This window comes from Crotalus tigris, unplaced genomic scaffold (genome assembly GCF_016545835.1).
Source record: "Crotalus tigris isolate CLP2741 ecotype Arizona unplaced genomic scaffold, ASM1654583v1 scf7180000021379.394396, whole genome shotgun sequence".
Taxonomy (NCBI): Eukaryota; Metazoa; Chordata; class Lepidosauria; order Squamata; family Viperidae; genus Crotalus; species Crotalus tigris.
Genome location: NW_024098482.1, coordinates 238,357 through 258,002, shown reverse-complemented (window position 1 = coordinate 258,002; position 19,646 = coordinate 238,357). Strand labels below are relative to the sequence as shown.

General features: G+C 45.2%; 1 protein-coding gene across 5 annotated transcripts in view; it reads right to left on the bottom strand.

Moving 5' to 3' along the window:
- Positions 1-7,931: 7,931 nt before the first annotated feature.
- Positions 7,932-19,646, bottom strand: part of CTIF (cap binding complex dependent translation initiation factor) — a 155,017-nt gene continuing 143,302 nt past the window's right edge. For all 5 annotated transcript variants that reach the window (XM_039318479.1, XM_039318477.1, XM_039318476.1 and 2 more), the window contains 3 exons: positions 18,235-18,390; positions 12,811-12,864; positions 7,932-9,159 (listed from right to left, as the gene is read on the bottom strand). In XM_039318479.1, coding sequence (XP_039174413.1) covers positions 8,944-9,159; positions 12,811-12,864; positions 18,235-18,390 — 426 coding nt within the window. In that variant the 3' untranslated portion in view covers positions 7,932-8,943. The remainder of the gene's footprint in view (positions 9,160-12,810; positions 12,865-18,234; positions 18,391-19,646) is intronic.

Sequence of the window (19,646 nt, the reverse complement as noted above, 5' to 3'; positions counted from 1 at the left end):
ATCTATCTATCTATCTATCTATCTATCTATCCATCCATTCATCCACTGACCCACCCACTTATCATCTAAATGGCCAACTGAGGAATCCTGGGAGTTGAAGTCCACAAGTCATAAAAGGGCCAAGTTTGAAGGCCCCTGGCTTAGAAGAAACCTCAACATGTCTTCCTTGCTGTGGAGGGGATCTTCGTAGTCTTTCTTCTGCAAGCCAAAAATAAAATGAAGAAGTCCTTTTAAATCAGGGGTTCCCCAACCTTTCTGGGTTGGCAGCTTGGGGCAGGCACTGACGGGGCCGCCGCGCATGAACAGGGCCATGATTGCATGCGTAATTCAAACGGGGCCACGAGTGTCCAAGTGATGCTCGGTTGACACTAGCACAAGTGGGGGAGTGCGTTCGTGGCAACACTAGTGCCTGCCCAAGGATCACAGCATTGCTAGCGCCCGCCCGACGCCACAACGCTAGTGCGAGGGGGATGCAAGCACGCACATGCACGTGCACTGGCCAGCCACTCACGCGGCCCAGCGGCCAACAGCCCCCGGCCCAGTTGTGGACCACAGGTTGCTAACGCGTTTTAGACACCAAGAACTGAGAGGACGCAGCAACAAAGACGGCAAACAATTTGAGTTCGAAAGTTTTTATTACTCCGATGATTATTTTACAGCGTACAGCGATTCAGGATGTCCCATAAACAAAACAGAATTGCCATGAAAAATTGTCCTTTAAATTTTTTCCCCCCCGCTTTGCATTCATTCTCACGCCAAAAATAGCAGGAGAAAGCAGCCCACCCCCTCATTATGAAATATCTAGAGGTCCTCCTACATCCATTTCCCCCTTTGCAATCTTTCCTTATTAAAGCAAAGTAATAATAATAATAATAATAAAAAAACAAATACGATAAATGATTAAATTAAGGTTGATTTTTTTCCAAACAAAATAAATACATCTTCACATTTTTCTTTAAAAAATAAAAAGGTCGTTTTCTAAGGAAAATCACTTTCAAAATGGTTTTGACACAGGATTTTGACCGCTTGGTCATGCAGGGGCCTTCAAACGTGGCCCTTTGATGACTTGTGGACTTCAACTCCCAGAATTCCTCAGCCAGGCACGCGTGCCTGGCTGAGGAATTCTGGGAGTTGAAGTCCACAAGTCATCAAAGGGCCACGTTTGAAGGCCCCTGGCTTAGTGGTTCTGTGAAAACTCGTGAGATGTCCAAGCTCGGCCAATTTTAATCCTGGTGGACTTTAATTCCCAGAATTCCACAATTCGGAGAGTTGAAGTCCACCAGTCTTCAAAGTCGCCAAGCTTGGACACCCTTGCTCTGGATGGTTAGAGTTTGGTGAAGTATTGATGATTAGCCACGAATTTCCACTAAATACTTTTGATATCAAACCCGAGAATATATCCACAGGGACCGAACTAGGAATGAAGACTGCCGTCCCAAAACACGTGGGAAGAAGGCCGTCCTGGCAATGAAATCGGCAAATGGGCGCCACCGCAATTTTGCTGGCGAGTTCTGCAATGCAGTGCAGATGTGTCAGGACAGCTTCCAAAATGCTGGTTAGAAACACGCCAAGTTGTAGCCAGGTCGTCCGCATGGTTTGAGGTTGAGGAAATGTCTTCCATCGTCCTGCCCGTTTTTGTGGAGGAAAAAATGGGATTGCTTTCCCATCACCACAGAGCAAAGCTTTACTGGCTTCAGTAAATTAAGAATTCGTTCAACAACGTGGTCCCTTCCCCCCCCACTTTAAAGAACTTAAAAGGCTCTTAATCCCTAATTAGATCAGATTCAAGAACCCAATGTGGATAATTCGCAGGGGTGCGAATCTATCCGCGGGCCTTTTGCAAGCAGGCAGGCAGGTATCGCCTTCACCTGCTCACACCAATCTCTTTTGTGGAGCCCAACTTTTTCTGGAAGCACATGAGCAAACAAAACACACAGGTGCTTCTGAAGCACTGCAGGACCTGCGATAACAGACCGGACCTCATTCCAGATTAACGTTCATACTAAGAAAGGCCAACTTAAAAAAAAAAAAAAAAAAAAGCTCTTCCCCATGGCATCCAAATATGTCTGTGAGGATCACAGTTTTAGAGAAGAGACTGGACAACCACTTGTCTGAAATAGTCTAGTGCAGGGCTAGGCAACCTTGGCTCTTTTGACTCGTGGACTTCAACTCCCAGAATTCCTGAGCCAGCCATGCTGAGGGGAAAGGGAGAGGTTGCCATGCTGGCTCAGGAATTCTGGGAGTTGAAGTCCACGAGTCATGAGGGGGCCATAGTCCCCCCATGCTGGCTCAGGAATTCTGGGAGTTGAAGTCCACGAGTCATGAGGAGGCCATAGTTTCCCCCGGCTGGCTCAGGAATTCTGGGAGTTGAAGTCCACCAGTCATAAAAGGGCCAAGTTTGAAGACCCCTACCTAGGCCTAGAGTCTAGACCCTGGGTAGGCCACCTTGGCTCTTTTATGACTGGTGGACTTCAACTCCCAGAATTTCTCAGCCAGCTATGCTGAGGGGAAAGGGAGAGGTTTCCAAGCTGAGCCATGCTGGCTCAGGAATTCTGGGAATTGAAGTCCACCAGTCATAAAAGAGCCAAGCTTGCCTATCCCTGGCCTAGGGTTTCCTGCCTGAGCAGGGGGTTGGACTAGAGGACCTCCAAGGTCCCTTCCAACTGTTATTTCGCTGTTCTATTATTCTGCTTCCCCATATGGCCGGAATAAACTGGGCCAAGGAGCACAGGCTCTGCAGTAGACTAGGCCGCCAATTCTTTTGCTCATTTGTTAAGTGAGTTTTGTCCCATTTTACAACCTTTCCTGCCACAGTTGTTAAGTTAGTAACAGGGATCACATGACTCTAGGACACTGAGATAAAGATGAGTCAGTCACCAAGCGTCTGAATTTGGATTATGTGATTTTACGGCAGCCGTTAAAAACAGAGATACGTCCCTTTTTTCAGTGCCTTCGGTCACTGAACAAGCTATTTGTAAGCTGAGGACTATCTTTGTTTGAGATGCCTTCCAGACTCTCTGGGTAGTATAAGAAATAGTATAGGCCTTCTGCGAGAGCAGGGGGTTGGACTAGAAGACCTCCAAGGTCCCCTTCCAACTCTGTTACTGTTACTCTCGAGAAATAGGGTCCTGACAATCTTTTAAGGTGATCAACTGTCCTCCTTTAGGGAGGACCGTCCTCCTTTTGTAAGTTCTGTCCTCCCTCGAAAAGTGTCCTCCTTTTCGATATTTGAAGATTAATCTGCAAATTAATCTGCATTCCGGCACTTTTTTTTAATGGGTTTTGTTTTCAACTTTTGCATGAGCTGTGCTACTCCCGCCACTGGCTTTCAAAAGCCAATAGGAATTGCTGCTGAGCGCGCCAAAACACCCGGCTGGCAAACTTTGCACATGCAAGTTGTCTGTATTTTGGTTGCAATGAATAAAATGTTTCTTTTATTTACGATATTTTTTTTCTTCCATTTATTTGTGTCCTCCTTTTCATTGTAAAAAAAGTTAAATCTTTGCAGTGTCCAAGAGAACTTCTCGATTTGTTTGACAAAATGGTAACGGGAAGACATCGTCCGAAGTTTCACTTCAGGGAGAATTCCACGGAATTGTGGAATTATCCCCTTAATTATGTCTAGGCCTGCTCTCTCGTCTTTGCCCAGCCTTTAGCTTCAGTTGAGAATCAGGAAAGGCCTCTCCAATGGAACGACGGCTTCTAATCCATTCGGAATCTCCCATGAGATACCCCAAAGGATCTATTCTCTCCCTGCCATAATTCTGGGGCAAAATTAAGGTCTATGTTCCTCATACAATACCTCAATTAGCTCAGGAACCCATTCTACCCAGCCCCTAAGGCAGTGTTTCTCAACCTTGACCATTTTAAGGCATGTGGACTTCAACTCCCAGAATTCCACAGCCAGCAATGCTGGCTGTGGAATTCTGGGAGTTGAAGTCCACATGCCTTAAAATGGTCAAGGTTGAGAAACACTGCTGTAAGGGAAATATCTGATTCCTTAAAACTGCAAGAATGCTTGGAAGAAAACCACGATCTGGGGTAGGGATCTGGGGTGGCCTGAAATGGGATCCTGGTTGAAAAAAAGAGAGAACTTGGTCTGTCTGCCAAATTCTAATTCAGGTTGGTCCCAATTCTGAGTGAAAAGGATTAAAAGTCGTGGGAAATGGCTTATATTCTAAGTTACATTCATTCATTTCTGGAAGAGCTTCTTAACGGTCTGAGGAGAGAAATAACGACGCCCGACGGAAAGATCTCCTAAGGATCCGCAGTAATTTCTACAGGCCACATCCAGGATCTCACTCCTTTACTGATTAATTTCTGTAATTCACACTCTAACTCCTTTTAAATCAAAGAGAGAAACCCATCAAGGAGAGAAGCAACCTGGAACTAAGGAGAAATTTCCTGACAGTCAGAACAATTAACCCGCGGAACCACCTGCCTCCAGAAGCGGTGAATGCTCCAACACTGGAAGTTTTTAAGAAGAGACTGGGCAGCCATTTGTCTGAAATGGTATGGGGTTTCCTGCCTGAGCAGGGGTTGGACTAGATGACCTCCAAGGTCCCTTCCAACTCTGTTACTATTACTATTATTATCAAAGAGCACTCAAAACGCCAATATAAAAGGGGAAAAAGAAACAAAAATCTATCTCAGATTGAGCTAGTGACTGTGTACATCAGGGCTGTCAAACTCGCAACATCATGTGACGCAACTTTTTTTTGCCATTGCACGTTTTCATTCGGATGCCTCCGGCCTGTTGGCTGGCAGTTTGACACCCCTGGCATAGATGCATCTATTTAGTTCCCCTTTTAACAAAAGGGAAGCTGTTTGGCATGCCCCTCTAGCAGGATCTCTCCTCTACCACCCTGTGATCTCCTAGTGGTCTCCTATCCCAGTAGTAACCAACTCTGCTTTGCTTTTCAAGTTTGGCTAAATGCTACTCGCACAAAACTGAACAGCAAAAGCCAGGGAGATCAAGAAAAACCAAAACAACAACAACAACAACAACCCATCATTAATCAAACCAGGAAAGGCTCCTTAACATGACGATCTTGCCTTCTTTGCAAAAAGTAGAAAATCGTGTTTTTGTAAGGGATATTTTTCTCCGGGGCTAAGAAAAACAGAAGCTGAAATGCAGGGTCAAAGAAGAGCTTGTAAAACACAGGTAAGACCTCAATTTACAACAACGGAGCCCAGAATTTTAGCTCTCAGCTAGTGAGGCTGTTAAGTCACCACAGGACCAGACTGAATTTTAAGACAATTTTTACAACGGTTCTTAAGAGAGTCACCATGACCGTTAAGTCCTAAGTCCAAAGAGCAACAGCACTTAAACTTCTATACCGCTTCAGAGAGCTTTACAGCCCTCTCTAAGTGGTTTACAGAGTCAGCATATCTGGGTCCTCATTTTACCAACCTCAGAAGGACAGATGGCTGAGTCAAACCTGAGCTGGTCAGGATTGAACTCTTGGCAGTCGGCAGAGTTAGCTTGCAAGACTGCATTCCAACTACTTCGCTACCAGGGCTCAAATCCAGTTTACCCAATGTGCACTACTGGAAAACGGGGTGTGTGTGTGTGTGTGTGTGTGTGTGATCACAAGACTACGCAATCAGTCGTAAATGTGAGCTTGTCGCCAAGCACCCAAAATGGGATCACGTGACCATGGAGAAACACCAAGTGTGTTAAGCACAGCGGAGAAGACACACTGATATCCTCCAGGTTAATATTTAACCAGGGGTTCTCAACCTTGGCAACTTTAAGACTTGTGGCCTTCAACTCCCAGAATTCTGGGAATTGAAGTCCACAAGTCTTAAAGTTGCCAAGGTTGAGAACCCCTGATTTAAACAGTCATTCGGGTATTTTAGACACCAGATGGGAGGGTGGCAATATTTTTCCCCCTTCCACGTTAAACGCTCAGTCCAGAATTTTATTCCACGACCAGCTTGATAAATTTAAATCCTTAAACACTCCCAATGGGCTGGCGATTTTCATTCGTGTTTCTTTCCCTTGGGAATTTTAAGACGCGGAGACTTCAATTCCCAGAACTCTCCCAAATGAATAAATAACCCTGGTGTTGCCATGCAACTGGTCCCCATTGATCAAACATAAATAAATAATGCTTATCTAAATGAAAAAAAATTACTTAAGGAACGTAGGATAAGTTGTAAAATGCCATCAGAGGGGATAGATAGACCGTCTTTTTTTACATTGACCAGATCGGGGTGGGGAATGATGGCCCTTTTATCATTTGTGAACTTCAACTCCCAGAATTCCTAAGCCAGGATGACTGTCTCAGGAATTCTGGGAGTTGAAGTCCACCAGCCATAAAGAGGGCCATAGTTCCCTCATGCTGGCTCAGGAATTCTGGGAATTGAAGTCCACCTGCCATAAAGGGGGCCATAGTTCCCTCATGCTGGCTCAGGAATTCTGGGAATTGAAGTCCACCAGCCATAAACGGGGCCATAGTTCCCTCATTCTGGCTCAGGAATTCTGGGAATTGAAGTCCACCAGCCATAAAGGGGGGCATAATTCCCTCATACTGGCTCAGGAATTCTGGGAATTGAAGTCCACAAGTCATCAAGGGGGCCATGGTTCTCCCATGCTGGCTCAGGAATTCTGGGAGTTGAAGTCCACGGGCCATAAAGGGGCCATCGTTCCCCACCTCTGGACTAGATATAACGGTAGGGAGCTGGTTCAAGATTCAGAAATGCGTTCGTGTGGGGGGAACACCCAGAGTTTTATACTGAGGTCAAAAAGCTAATACAGATAGTCTTCCACATATGACCACTGAGTCCAACATTTCTGCTGCTAAGCAAGACAGTTGTTAAGCAAGTTATGCCCCATTTACCACCTCATTCAGTGAATCACTGCAGTTGTTAAATTAATAACACAGTTGTTAAATGTCACAAAAGGGAACCACATCCCCCGGGGACATTGCATAAAGTACATGCCAGTTGCCTAGCCTCCAAATTTTGATCATGTGACCGTCAGGAATGCTGTGATGGTTGCAGTGGTGGGATTCAGCCGGTTCGCACCATTTCAGCAGAACCGGTAGATAATTTTTTGTTGCCTAGGCCCAGAACAGACTTCCGGAAGTGGCACGGCATCCATGCAGAGAACCCGTTGTTTGAATCCCATCACTGGATATAGATAGATAGATAGATAGATAGATAGATAGATAGATAGATAGATAGATAGATAGATAGATAGATAGATAGACAGATAGAGATGGATGGATATAGAGATATAGATAGATGGATAGATAGATGGATGGATGGATAGAGGGATAGATGTAGATGGATGGATGGATAGAGATAGATAGATAGAGATGGATGGATATAGATATAGATTGATGGATAGATAGATGGATGGATGGATAGAGGGATAGATGTAGATGGATGGATGGATGGATAGATAGATAGATAGATAGATACAATAGTGGGATTCAGCCGGTTCGCACCATTTCGGCAGAACCCGTAGCTAATTTTCATTGCCCAGGCCCAGAATGGACTTCCGGAAGTGCATCCACGCAGAGAACCGGTTGTTCACCTATCTGAATCCCACCACTGGATGGTTGGAAGTGTGAAAAAGAGTCCTAAGTCCTTTTTTTCAGCGCCGTTGTAGCTTCAAATGGTCACTAAACCCACGGTTGCGCCAAGGACTACCAGTATAGCCTCGGGATTTTTCACAGCAATTGGAACATGTGGAAGAGAACCGGACCGAAGTCTGTAGAGAATCGGGCTCTTCGCCCCAACCTCTTGGCAAGAACATTTTAATGGCAATAATACTTTTGGAGTGGTGTTTGGCCTGGGCTCCCTTCCTTCGGGATCCTTGCACGCTCTCTGCAATCTCACACCGCAGCGCACACTTTCTACCTCGTCAAAAACGAAACAGCAAGCTGTCTGTTCCTCTCTAAAGGCAGTCCTTTTCCCAATTCTTTTTTTTTGTTTTGTTTCGTTACCAAAAACCACTCAGGAGAAAGTCTTTTCAGCCCAAGGTAGGTTAAAAACCTCCATTTGAGCGCCCCTGTCGTGATTTGAGTCATGGGCTTTGCGCCTCTTTGCCCAAAGACAGATCACGTTTACCCAACGTTAAGATGATTTACCCGGATTTGGGAAGCACTGATCTAAGAATAGGTGCATGTATATAGACAGATATATACATGTATATTTATAGCATGAAAAAAAAAACACCCACAAGGGAAAATAATATTCAGTGCAAATGCAAATACCTCCCCCCAGCCAAAAATAAAATAAAAAAGGGGTGGGGGGAAAGAGAAAAAAATATCGCTTCTCAATGTCTAATCTGGAATGAGGTTTTGGGATGGGAGCACGGAGACAAATCTTTTAAGACAGGAGGAGAGCAAGAAAAGCAGGCGAGGGACGAGGAGAAAGGATCCTTTTGGCTTGACAAAAGCTGTCAGTTACCAGCATCTGGGGTGGGAGAGGTCTGTCTTTGTCCCCCCCCCCTCCCCAAGGACATCTGGCGTGGCCGGCCTCACGCCAGTTGGCCAACGCAAGCTGCTGCGAGGCTTCGGAGACCTTGCCCTTCCCTACAAGCCACTATTCAAACCGTCCGTGTTCCTCCGGAGCCCCGACAATAGCTTGGTGGGATGTCGCGCTGACGGGCCGCGCAAAAAGGGAGCCGGGAACAAAACCACAGCGGGGAGGAGAGGGAAGATGGGAGGATGAGGAGGCGGCGCTGCGGGACCGGACTGGAAAAAGACATGCTTTGCCCCGATGAACGTATTCTTAAAACATGCTGCGGGTTGTCCTTTTTCTTTTTTTTTTAAGGAAGTGGACCCGGATCCCGGTTGCTGGGAGGGCTCCTGCATCTTTTTGGGCCTATCCCGAGGGTGTCTTGTTTTTTTTGTGTCGTCTCTTTAAAGTGCATGTCTCGCTCCCGGCACCGGGCTGTGTCCGCCTGCTACCTTCTCCTTCCTTTCCTCAAGCTGTCAGTTTCTGGATTGTCTTGTTGTAATACTGCGTGATGGTGGGGGTGAGCGGGTTCCAGCTGTTGGCGTGCAGCTCGATCACCTCCAGGAGCAAGGAACGGGTCAGCGTGGACTCTGACGGACACAGCATTTTGTCCCGGGTGGCGGCCAGCAGCTCCGTCATCAGCTCGGGCAGCTGTTCTTCCAGCAGCCGGCCGGCACTTTGCAGCTGTTGAGGAAGAAAGAAAGGAGGTCAAAAGCTGGGGGAGCCGCGGCCTGACCCTCCCGGTCTTGGTCCTTCTTTCCAGGCTCCCCAACGATGGGAAGAACCGAGGCAGAGAAGATGGGGCTCCTTCCTTTTGCAAATGCTTGATTTAGTTATTGCTTCCAGGCACACCGTTAGGAAATAATTATGTTCTACACCAACCATGGCCACTTTAAGACCTGTGGACTTCAACTCCCAGATTTCCCCAGCCACCTTATTTAAAATAATTTCTATTTTCTATTCTATTCTATCCTATCCCATTCTATTCCATTCCATATTTTCTGTTCTATTCTATTCCATTCTGCATTCTATTCTATTCTATTCTATTCCATTCCATTCCAATTTTCTATTCTATTCCATTCTACATTCTATTCCATTCTGCATTTCATTCCAATTCAACTATTTCTATTATTTCTATTCTATTCTATCCTATTCCATTCCATATTTTCTGTTCTCTTCTCTTCTATTCCATTCCATATTTTCTATTCTATTCCATTCTGCATTCTATTCTATTCTATTCTATTCTATCCCATCCCATCCACAGGTGTTAAAGTGGCCACTCTGGGACACCCTTGCTGCACATGATCCACTATATTCTATTCTATTCTATTCTATTCTATTCTATTCTATTCTATTCTATTCTATTCTATTCTATTCTATTCTATTCTATTCTATTCTATTCCATCCACAGGTCTTAAAGTGGCCATGCTGGGACACCCTTGCTGCACAAGATCTACTAAAAAAAGAGAGTGGGAGAGAAACTCCACTGGATCACACACCATTCACATAAAACTGAAGACTCGCGGCCAAAAGCTAGCCGGTGATGTCAATAAATAAATCACAATCTATTCAGTTCTCCAGACTCTTCAACCTTCTTCCTTCCCACCACACCTCTTGCACCTCATCCTGTCCCTGGGCCCTGCTTGAGGTTTCTGCTTCCCTTGCTAACTCTTTCGCCTCCTGGTGCCTTGGGAATTCCTACCTATTTACTCAAACGCCATGAAAAAAAGCCGTCTATAAAACCAGCTCCTTTGCTGGCTCTTTTTAAAGCTCCAGTCAAAGCAAAAAGGGGAAAAAAACAACAGAACTCCATCTGTACAATTATCTGTACAAATATGAAAAAAATGTCTATATTTAATCCTTTAGATATTGAAAATAATAAGAATGATATTTGCTTAAGGTTGAAGGAGAATACAAATGGGAGAAGGGACGATCAAAGAAATGTATTGTTCATAGTATGTTTAGGTATGCGTCATGTATGTGTTTCACTTTGAAAGCGGGCAACTAAATTTCATTTTTGATGTGTGCCATATCTTATCTTATCTTAATTCATACACTAATTATGGAATTATCCAATTTAATCATTATTGACTATGAATTAATTATTATTGCCTTTTTTTCAAATACATAAGCCAAGATAACATGCTGTACATCAGACATGGGAGATTGTTATTGTTAAAAACCAATAAAATATATTTAAAAAGGGGGGGGGAACCCCTCCATCCCTCTGTAGATCAACAGAGGCAGGGCCTTTCAACCATTCCCCCCCCCGGGTCTCAAAAAAAGCAGTCCCCCCTCTTCCCATTTACAGAAGAGGCTGAGGAATTCTGGGAGTTGAAGTCCACAGGTCTTAAAGTTGCCACAGTTGGACACTCCTGGCCTACATTAATAGAGGGCTAGGAAACAGTGGCTGGCTGGGGGATTCTGGGAGTTGAAGTCCATAGGTCTTAAAGTGGCCACGGTTGAACACCCCTGCCTCTATGCCAGTGGTTCTCAACCTTTTTAATGCCGTGACCCCCAACCAGTCGTAAGTCAAGGACTACTCAACCGGTCGTAAGTCGAGGACTACTCAACTGGTGCAGCCCCGTTTGCAGAATGGGACTTTTGGCGGGCTCAGCAGAGCAGAGACAGCCTGGACAATTCCTATTGGCTTTGGAAAGCCAAAAGAATTAGACTCTATTCAAGAGAGTCTATTCTATTGGCTTTCAAAAGCCAATAGAATAAAAGGGAGTAGCACAGCTAAGGAAAAGGGGGGAAAAATGGCGGACTGCGTTGTTTGGTGACCCCCGTGAAATGGTCGTTCGACCCCAAATGGGGTCCCGACCCACAGGTTGAAAACCACTGCTCTATGCTTTACAAGACCCTGTAAACTTCCATTTCACAAACCAGAGGCAAATAATATAAAACGTTAGGATGCTTGAAAGGTGAGAAAGTCCCAAGAGAGGCACCGGAATGGATACCAGGTAAAGACAGGTGTGTAGAAAAAGGACTTTTCTGATGCTCTTGTTTTTTTTAACATTTTGCCAACGGCACATGTATGTGTGTGTCATGTATGTGTTTCGCTTTGAGAGCGGGCAACTAAATTGAATTTTTTGGGATGTGTGCCACTGGGCCCACAGTAAAAAAAAAAATGACAATAAAGGTTATCTTATCTTACACAGCTCTTGCGGTACAGCTCAGAAAAGAACAGAGGGGTGGGGTCTTCAAGGGCAACAAATGTGTGCCCTGAACTCTGCAGATTGAATGCTTTGGAGGGGTCGATGGAGGAAGGAGATGTGACAAAGCTTTGCAACTGTCCCTCTTCACTTTGGTCCAGCCAGATGTTGCCAGAGTGTTTGGTTCAACTCCCGTCCATGTTTATTAAGGGTCAAGCTCTCACATTACAATTTGGATAGTGAGACAGCAAACTTCCCAGGGATTTAGAATAAACAACACAATGTGGACTTGGCTCTTGGGGTTTTTTTAGAAGTGAGTTTTATAGGATGAAATCCCCTTCATGGACTTTTGAGAGTTTTTTTTCTCCAAGATCTGGCTGCAATACGCCAATGAAACGGAAAGGAAAGCAACTCTAGAAAACATCAAATAATGCAGAGATCCCATCTACATGATGTCAACAAATGAAGTCATGGCTTTTTCAGCTCCTTTTTCAGACAGGGGCGGTCCTTGACTTACGAACACAACTCAGCAGATTTCCATGGCTAGCTGAGGCATCCATTAAATGAGTTTTGCCCCACTTTACGTTCTTTCCAACCACCGTTTAGTTAGTAGCGCGGTTGTTAAGAGAATCCAGCTTCCCCATTGACTTTGCTTGTCGGAAGGCCGCAAAAGGGGATCACGTGACACACACACCCCCGGCACACTGCGACCGTCGTAAATACGAGTCAGTTGCCAAGCGTCCAAATTTTGATCACGTGACCATACAATGGATTTAAGTGTGAAAAACGGTCATAAATCGCTTTGTTTTCTGTGCCGTTATAACTCTGAATGGTCAACAAACAAATGGTTATAAGTCAAGGACTACCTCTTTTTTTATTTTTTAGCCACTGTTTGGCACGCAGTATCATAAAATGTCAACTAGTACTACTGAATACAAAAAAAGAACACTACAACTCAAGTGGCAGTAAATGCATTGTGATGGTAGAATGGACTTTTCCATACAGCACAAAAACCATAAATAAATATTATCATGGCTTTGCAAAGATTCTTCTGATATCAGTTTCCGGCTGAGTAAATTCTTGCTCTTATAATTTTGACATTCTCTAGGAAAAAAATAGCCCTCTTGACTGAGTGAAGAGGCGGCAGAAATAGGTTAGATAAACATTTCCAAATATCTACCTCCATTGAGCAGCAAAGAACAGCATCTTCTTTTATATCCTGAGATTGCAACAACTGCAGAGAGAGAGAGAGAGAAAAGGAGACAATGAAAGAAGACCCATTTAGAAATTCTTCTCCAGGAAAAAAAACAACAAACTCATGTGTGAAAAGAGAAGCAACCTGGAACTAAGGAGAAACTTCCTGACAGTGAGAACAATTAACCAGAAGCGGTGAATGCTCCAACACTGGAAGTTTTTAAGAAGAGACAGGACAGCCATTTGTCCAAACTGGCCTAGGATTTCCTGCCTGAGCAGGGGGTTGGACTAGATGACCTCCAAGGTCCCTTCCAACTTTACTACTACTACTACTACTACTATTATTATTATTATTATTATTATTATTATTATTATTAGAGTGAGATTTGCTGAGGTCAGAGCCAAAGCAGACTGCAAGGACCTATTTTATTTTGCATTCATTCTTTACGGATCCCCTTGTACAGGGCTCTTCAAACTCGGCCCTTTTAGGACTTGTGGACTTCAACTCCCAGAATTCCTCAGCCAGGCACAGGAATTCTGGGAGTTGAAGTCCACAAGTCCTAAAAGGGTCGAGTTTGAAGACCCCTGCCCTAAATTATGTATAAAATTGCACATGGGCCTCTTTTTTCTCCTTCATGCTGAAATCTGAAAGAAGTCACTTGAAAAGAAAACGGATTCAAAAGTTCTGAGTTCAAAACTGATTCAACTTTTGGCTTAGTAAAAAAGAGCATTCTGAAATCCAGGCAGAACGTAATAAAACAGCACTAAATGTGATGAAGAATCACTCAGAAGGCGGATAGCAGCACAGACCCCAAAGGTGCATCATGGCACGAGTGTCGTTGCACAAATTATGTCTTTCCCCTTTTTGGGGAAATGTTGCCACAATACACAGGACATTCTTGACTCCGATGCCCATACAAAGCAGATATTCTTAATCTGGTATTTCTCCAACTTGCTGCCCCCCATGTTGACTGGGAACTCCAGAGCAGCGGTTCTCAACCTGTGGGTCGGGACCCCATTTGGGGTCGAACGACCATTTCACGGGGGTCGCCAAACAACGCAGTCCACCATTTTTTTCCCCCTTTTCCTTAGCTGTGCTACTCCCTTTTATTCTATTGGCTTTCGAAAGCCAATAGAATAGACTCTCTTGAATAGAGTCTCATTCTATTGGCTTTCCAAAGCCAATAGGAATTGTCCAGGCTGTCTCTGCCCTGCTGAGCCCACCAAAAGTCCCATTCTGCAAACGGTGCGGCACCAGTTGAGTAGTCCTCGACTTACGACCGGTTGAGTAGTCCTCGACTTACGACCAGTTGGGGGTCGCGGCATTAAAAAGGTTGAGAACCACTGCTCTAGAGCTAAGTTTGGGCAAAAGCCCCGCGTCTTAAATGCAGGTCAACCAAACATATATTTCTGCACATAACTGTGATGCCCAAACCTGGGTCACAGAATAGGTTGACCCAACCAGTCTAGGGTGTGGTATAAATCTAAGGTAAGAATTGCACATACAATAAACTGGGAGGGTCCCAGCTTAAAACTTCCAGGAGGAAAGCAATGGAAAATGATTGCTTACTAAAAGCACGTGATCATGAAAAAGCAAAAGCTGAGATGGAAGGAGGAGCTACCTTAGCTTAGGACAGCGTGGAATTCTGGGAGTTGAAGTCCACAAGCCTTAAAATGGTCAAGGTTGAGAAACACTGGCTTAGAACCTATACAAGGAAGGAGGGAATAGGATTTCTCCACCTGCTGTGCCTGAACATGGATTCAAATCTGGAACTTCTGCTTCTGGTCCAGCACCTTCACCATGATCTACCCTGAAGAATTCTGGGAACTGTAGTCTCATTACATCTGAGGGGGTGGCTAGTTGGTGGCAACGTGGGTGAAAGTAGCATTCAAGCCATTTTCTGCAAGCAGCAGAAAAACATGACTCTGGAACCTTGTTGAGTAAATCCAGCCCTGGTCAAACAGACTTAATAATAATAATTATCAAGTTGGAAGGGACCTTGGCGGTCATCTAGGCCAGGGACAGGCCACCTTGGCTCTTTTAGGACTGGTGGACTTCAACTCCCAGAATTCCTGAGCCAGCCACGCTGAGGGGAAAGGGAGAGGTTTCCAAGCTGAGCCGTGCTGGCCCAGGAATTCTGGGAGTTGAAGTCCACCAGTCATGAGGGGGCCATAGTTCCTCCATGCTGGCTCAGGAATTCTGGGAGTTGAAGTCCACCAGTCATAAAAGGGCCAAGTTTGAAGATCCCTGGCTTAAATATTTAAATATTTTTCTTCACGGTCACATGATCAGAATTCAGGCATTTGGGCAGGGGTAGGCCACCTTGGCTCTTTTATGACTCGTGGACTTCAACTCCCAGAATTCCTGAGCCAGCCATGCTGAGGGGGAGAGGTTTCCAAGCTGAGCTATTGCTGGCTCAGGAATTCTGGGAGTTGAAGTCCACAAGTGATAAAAGAGTTAAGGTTGCCTACCCCTGATCTAGGCCAACCCCCTGCTCAGGCAGGAAACCCTACACCATGGATCTTCAAACTTGGACCTTTTATGACTTGTGGACTTCAACTCCCAGAATTCCTCAGAGTTGAAGTCCACAAGTCATAAAAGGGCCAAGTTTGAAAATCTGTGCTCTATACCATTTCAGACAAAGGGCTGTCCAGTCTCTTCTTAAAAACTTCCAGTGTTGGAGCCTTCACCGCTTCTGGAGGCAGGTGGTTCCACCGGTTAATTGTTCTCACTGTCAGGAAGTTTCTCCTTAGTTCTAGGTTGCTTCTCTCCTTGGTTAGTTTCCATCCGTTGCTTCTTGTCCTGCCTTCAGGGGCTTTGGAGAATAGCTTGACTCCCTCTTCTTTGGGGCAGCCCCTGAGATACTGGAAGGCTGCTATGCTGTCCCCCCTCGTCCTTCTCTTCATTAAACTAGATATACCCAATTCCAGCAACCGTTCTTTGTATGTTTTAGCCTCCAGTCCCCTAATTATCTTTGTTGTCCATCTAGACCAGGGGTCTTCAAACTTGGCCCTTTTATGACATATAGACTTCAACTCCCAGAATTCCTCAACCAGACCCCTGATCTAGATCATCTTTGTGGTCCATCTAGAAGTTGTGTTCAATGCACATCCTCCTTCACCGAGTTGTCAACATGGTTGCGTTCTCAGGCCATGCCTACAACTGAACACAAGTCCCCTGGCTTTCCAAGAAGGGAAGCCAAAACGAACGGAATTTTTTTAAAAACCCAGTGAAACCAAACAAACTAGACAAGGCTGAAATGAGTCAGGCAGAGGCTTCCCACGGCGACGTCGTTCTTAGACTGTCTGCCTTCAATAATAGCAAACTCGTGGGGGGGGGGAGAGAGAACGACACACAACAATTTTCCAGAGGATGTTTTTCGGCTGCTTCTTGTGAACGTTGCTGTGACACTGAGGGGAAGATTATTGGTAACAGAGATGGCTGAACAAAGGTCTCGTTGAAACCTCAAGGCAGGCTCTCTCTGGGCGGATGGTGGTGGAATGAGAGAGAAAGCAGTCTGAACAGAAGAGCAGTGTTGAAAGGGGCCTTGGAGGTCATCTAGTCCAACCCCCTGCTCAGGCAGGAAACCCTATACCATTTCAGACAAATGGCTGTCCAGTCTCTTCTTAAAAACTTCCAGTGTTGGAGCCTTCACCGCTTCTGGAGGCAGGTGGTTCCACCGGTTAATTGTTCTCACTGTCAGGAAGTTTCTCCTTAGTTCTAGGTTGCTTCTCTCCTTGGTTAGTTTCCATCCGTTGCTTCTTCTCCTGCCTTCAGGCGCCTTGGAGAATAGCTTGACTCCCTCTTCTTTGGGGCAGCCCCTGAGATACTGAAAGGCTGCTATCATATCACCCCTGGTCCTTCTTTTCATGAAGCTTGAGGTCTAGGAGATGAACCTTGGTTAGATATCTATGGAGGTTCTCATTCATCGGGGTCCTGGTTGTCCCAAAGGTGCTTTTTTTTCTGGAGGCAATTGGACTGTCTTGTGTTTCTTTTGAACATGCAAACGACTCTCTGTCTGCAAGGAGTATAAATCCTTCCACTCCCCACCATCCAGTCAGAGCTGAAGACGCTTCTTGGAGGAGAAGCAAAACGTCTTCAAAGCAAAAGAAGGAAGTCCAATTGCCTCCAGAAAAAAAAAGTATCCTTGGTTAGCTTCACCTGCTAGAGCCCATGGAGGGGTTGATGATTCTCTGGAATTTACACCTGCCTCCCCCACAGGGGTCCATCTAGAGCAGTGACAGTCATGGCTGAGAGTTTTCAGATGGAGTAAGTGTCCAGCAAAAACATTGTAAACTGAGGTCACGTGTCTATAAATGATATTATTGTCAGTTGCGAAGTTGTGTCCAACCCATCGCGACCCCATGGACCACGTTTCTCCAGGCCTTCCTGTCCTCTAGCATCTTCTGGAGTCCATTGAAGTTCATACCTACTGCTTCAGTGACTCCATCCAGCCATCTCATTCTCTGTCGTCCCCTTCTTCTATTGCCCTCAATCTTTCCCAGCATTAGGCCCTTTTCCAGTGAGTCCTTCCTTCTCGTTAGGTGGCCAAAGTATATTAATATTAATAATAATAATAATAAAGTTGGAAGGCACCTTGGAGGTCATCTAGTCCAACCCCCCGTTCAGGCAGGAAACCCTATACCATTTCAGACAAATGGCTGTCCAGTCCCTTCTTAAAAGCTTCCAGTGTTGGAGCACACACAACTTCTGGAGGCAAATTGTTCCACAGGTTAATTGTTCTGACTGTCAGGAAGTTTCTCCTTAGTTCCAGGTTGCTTCTCTCCTTGGTCAGTTTCCATCCGTTGCTTCTTGTCCTGCCTTCGGCTGCTTTGGAGAACAGCTTGACTGCCTCTTCTTTGGGGCAGCCCCTGAGATATTGGAAGACTGCTTTCCTGTCCCCCCTCGTCCTTCTCTTCATTAAACTAGACATGCCCAATTCCAGCAACCGTTCCTTATATGTTTTAGCCTCCAGTCCCCTGATCCTCTTTGTTACTCTTCTCTGTGTTCTAACAAATGTTGTTTCGTCACATTTATCAATACTGATCGGGCGCTCTAGGAATCCTGCCTCTTTTCAGGCCGTGGGGTCCCCAAATATCGTCTGAAGTGTCCCCCAATTTTATACATTCTCGATGGGGATCTTGTGAGGACCCCCAAAACACAGGCAAATTTGCCCCCCCTATTTTTGGGGGCCCAAAGCGCCCCGTAGGTCAGTGTTTCTCAACCTTGACCATTTTAAGGCATGTGGACTTCAACTCCCAGAATTCCACAGCCAGCAACGCTGGCTGTGGAATTCTGGGAGTTGAAGTCCACATGCCTTAAAATGGTCAAGGTTGAGAAACACTGCCGTAGGTAGGGATGGCTAGTAAGCAAGGCAGACCCGCCCCACCCCACCCCACCCCAACTCACCTCCCTGAGGCAGGTGTAAATGGGGCAGACAAGGACCCGAAAGGGCTCCCCCGTGCTGCTCCTCATGGTGGCAAAGACCTCGCAGAGGAAGGTGATGAAACCCAGCCAGGCTTCCACGTCGCTCTGCTGCAGCTTTTCTCGCATCGTGAAATCTTTCTGCAGGAAAGGAAAGAGGGCGGGAGGAAGTCAGGCAGCAGCCGCTGGGAACAGAGAAGACCCGCCCCCTCAAAAAACCCAAGTGGCCCTTTTCGGAATCCACCTTTTACCTAACGTCAAAACTTCAGCTGGTTGCATCCTATATATATAAATAAAATTTTTCGATTGCTAACAAAGAAATTAAGGGGGACTGGGATAGCTATTCCGAGCTGATTAGCTCTCATCAGCCAGACATACCCTTCTGAGATTCGAACCTGGGCTGCTTGCACATTAGGCAGCTGTGTTGACCTCTAAGCCACAGGCTCTTTCTCACTTTGTCAGCTGTGTCAGGGAGGGAAGAGTCAGGGGGAGGAGAATTACCTTTAGTGTTTTTTTTTAGTGCACCCTGGTCGGCCCAAATATGGAAGAAATCTTTTTTACACACACACACACACACACACACACACACATTCAAACTTTGAATATAAGGGGGAACCTGTGGCTCAAAAGGGTAATACAGCTGCCTAACATGCCAGCTGCCCAGGTTTGAATCCCTGAAGGGTGTGACTAGCTGATGAGGGCAAATGAGCCTGAAATAGCTATACTAGTCTCCCACTAACAATTTGCCAGCCACAAAATTTTGAATTTATAGTGTTCACAGTATGTGATGTCTGCCTGCAAAACATGCTCCTAGATTGGAGCGAAACGCAGAACAGACAGATTTATATTTGGTATATGTCTTTAATAACATTAAATCCCGGGTATACACATATTGTGGCAGTAATAAAAGTATCCGAACACCAGGATAAAAATCTTCAACCAAATGTAAATAACTGTAAATAATTGTAAGAGATATATGTATGACACAGTACTGTTAAAAAAAAAGAAAGAAAAGAAAGAAAAATGTATTTTGTTTTTGTAAAGTGAAAAAGGAAAAAAAAAATCTTCAACCAAAGCTGTTTTAATCTACAAAAAGTACTAAGCTTTGGTCGGCCAAACTACCGACATTGTCAGAGTGTAAAAACGCCGGATCTGGGAGTTAGTTTATATAACTGGCCACCTCTGCGCTTTGACGATGTCGGTAGTTTGGCCGACGAAAGCTTAGTACTTTTTGTAGATTAAACAGCTTTGGTTTAAGATTTTTATCCTGGTGTTCGGATACTTTTATCACTGCCATGATATATAATATATAAACAACTATTTACAATATTAAAACAAACTTAGCTTTCACTGATCCACTGTCAGCGTCTTTAGAGTGAAGTGTTGGGGGTGGGGAG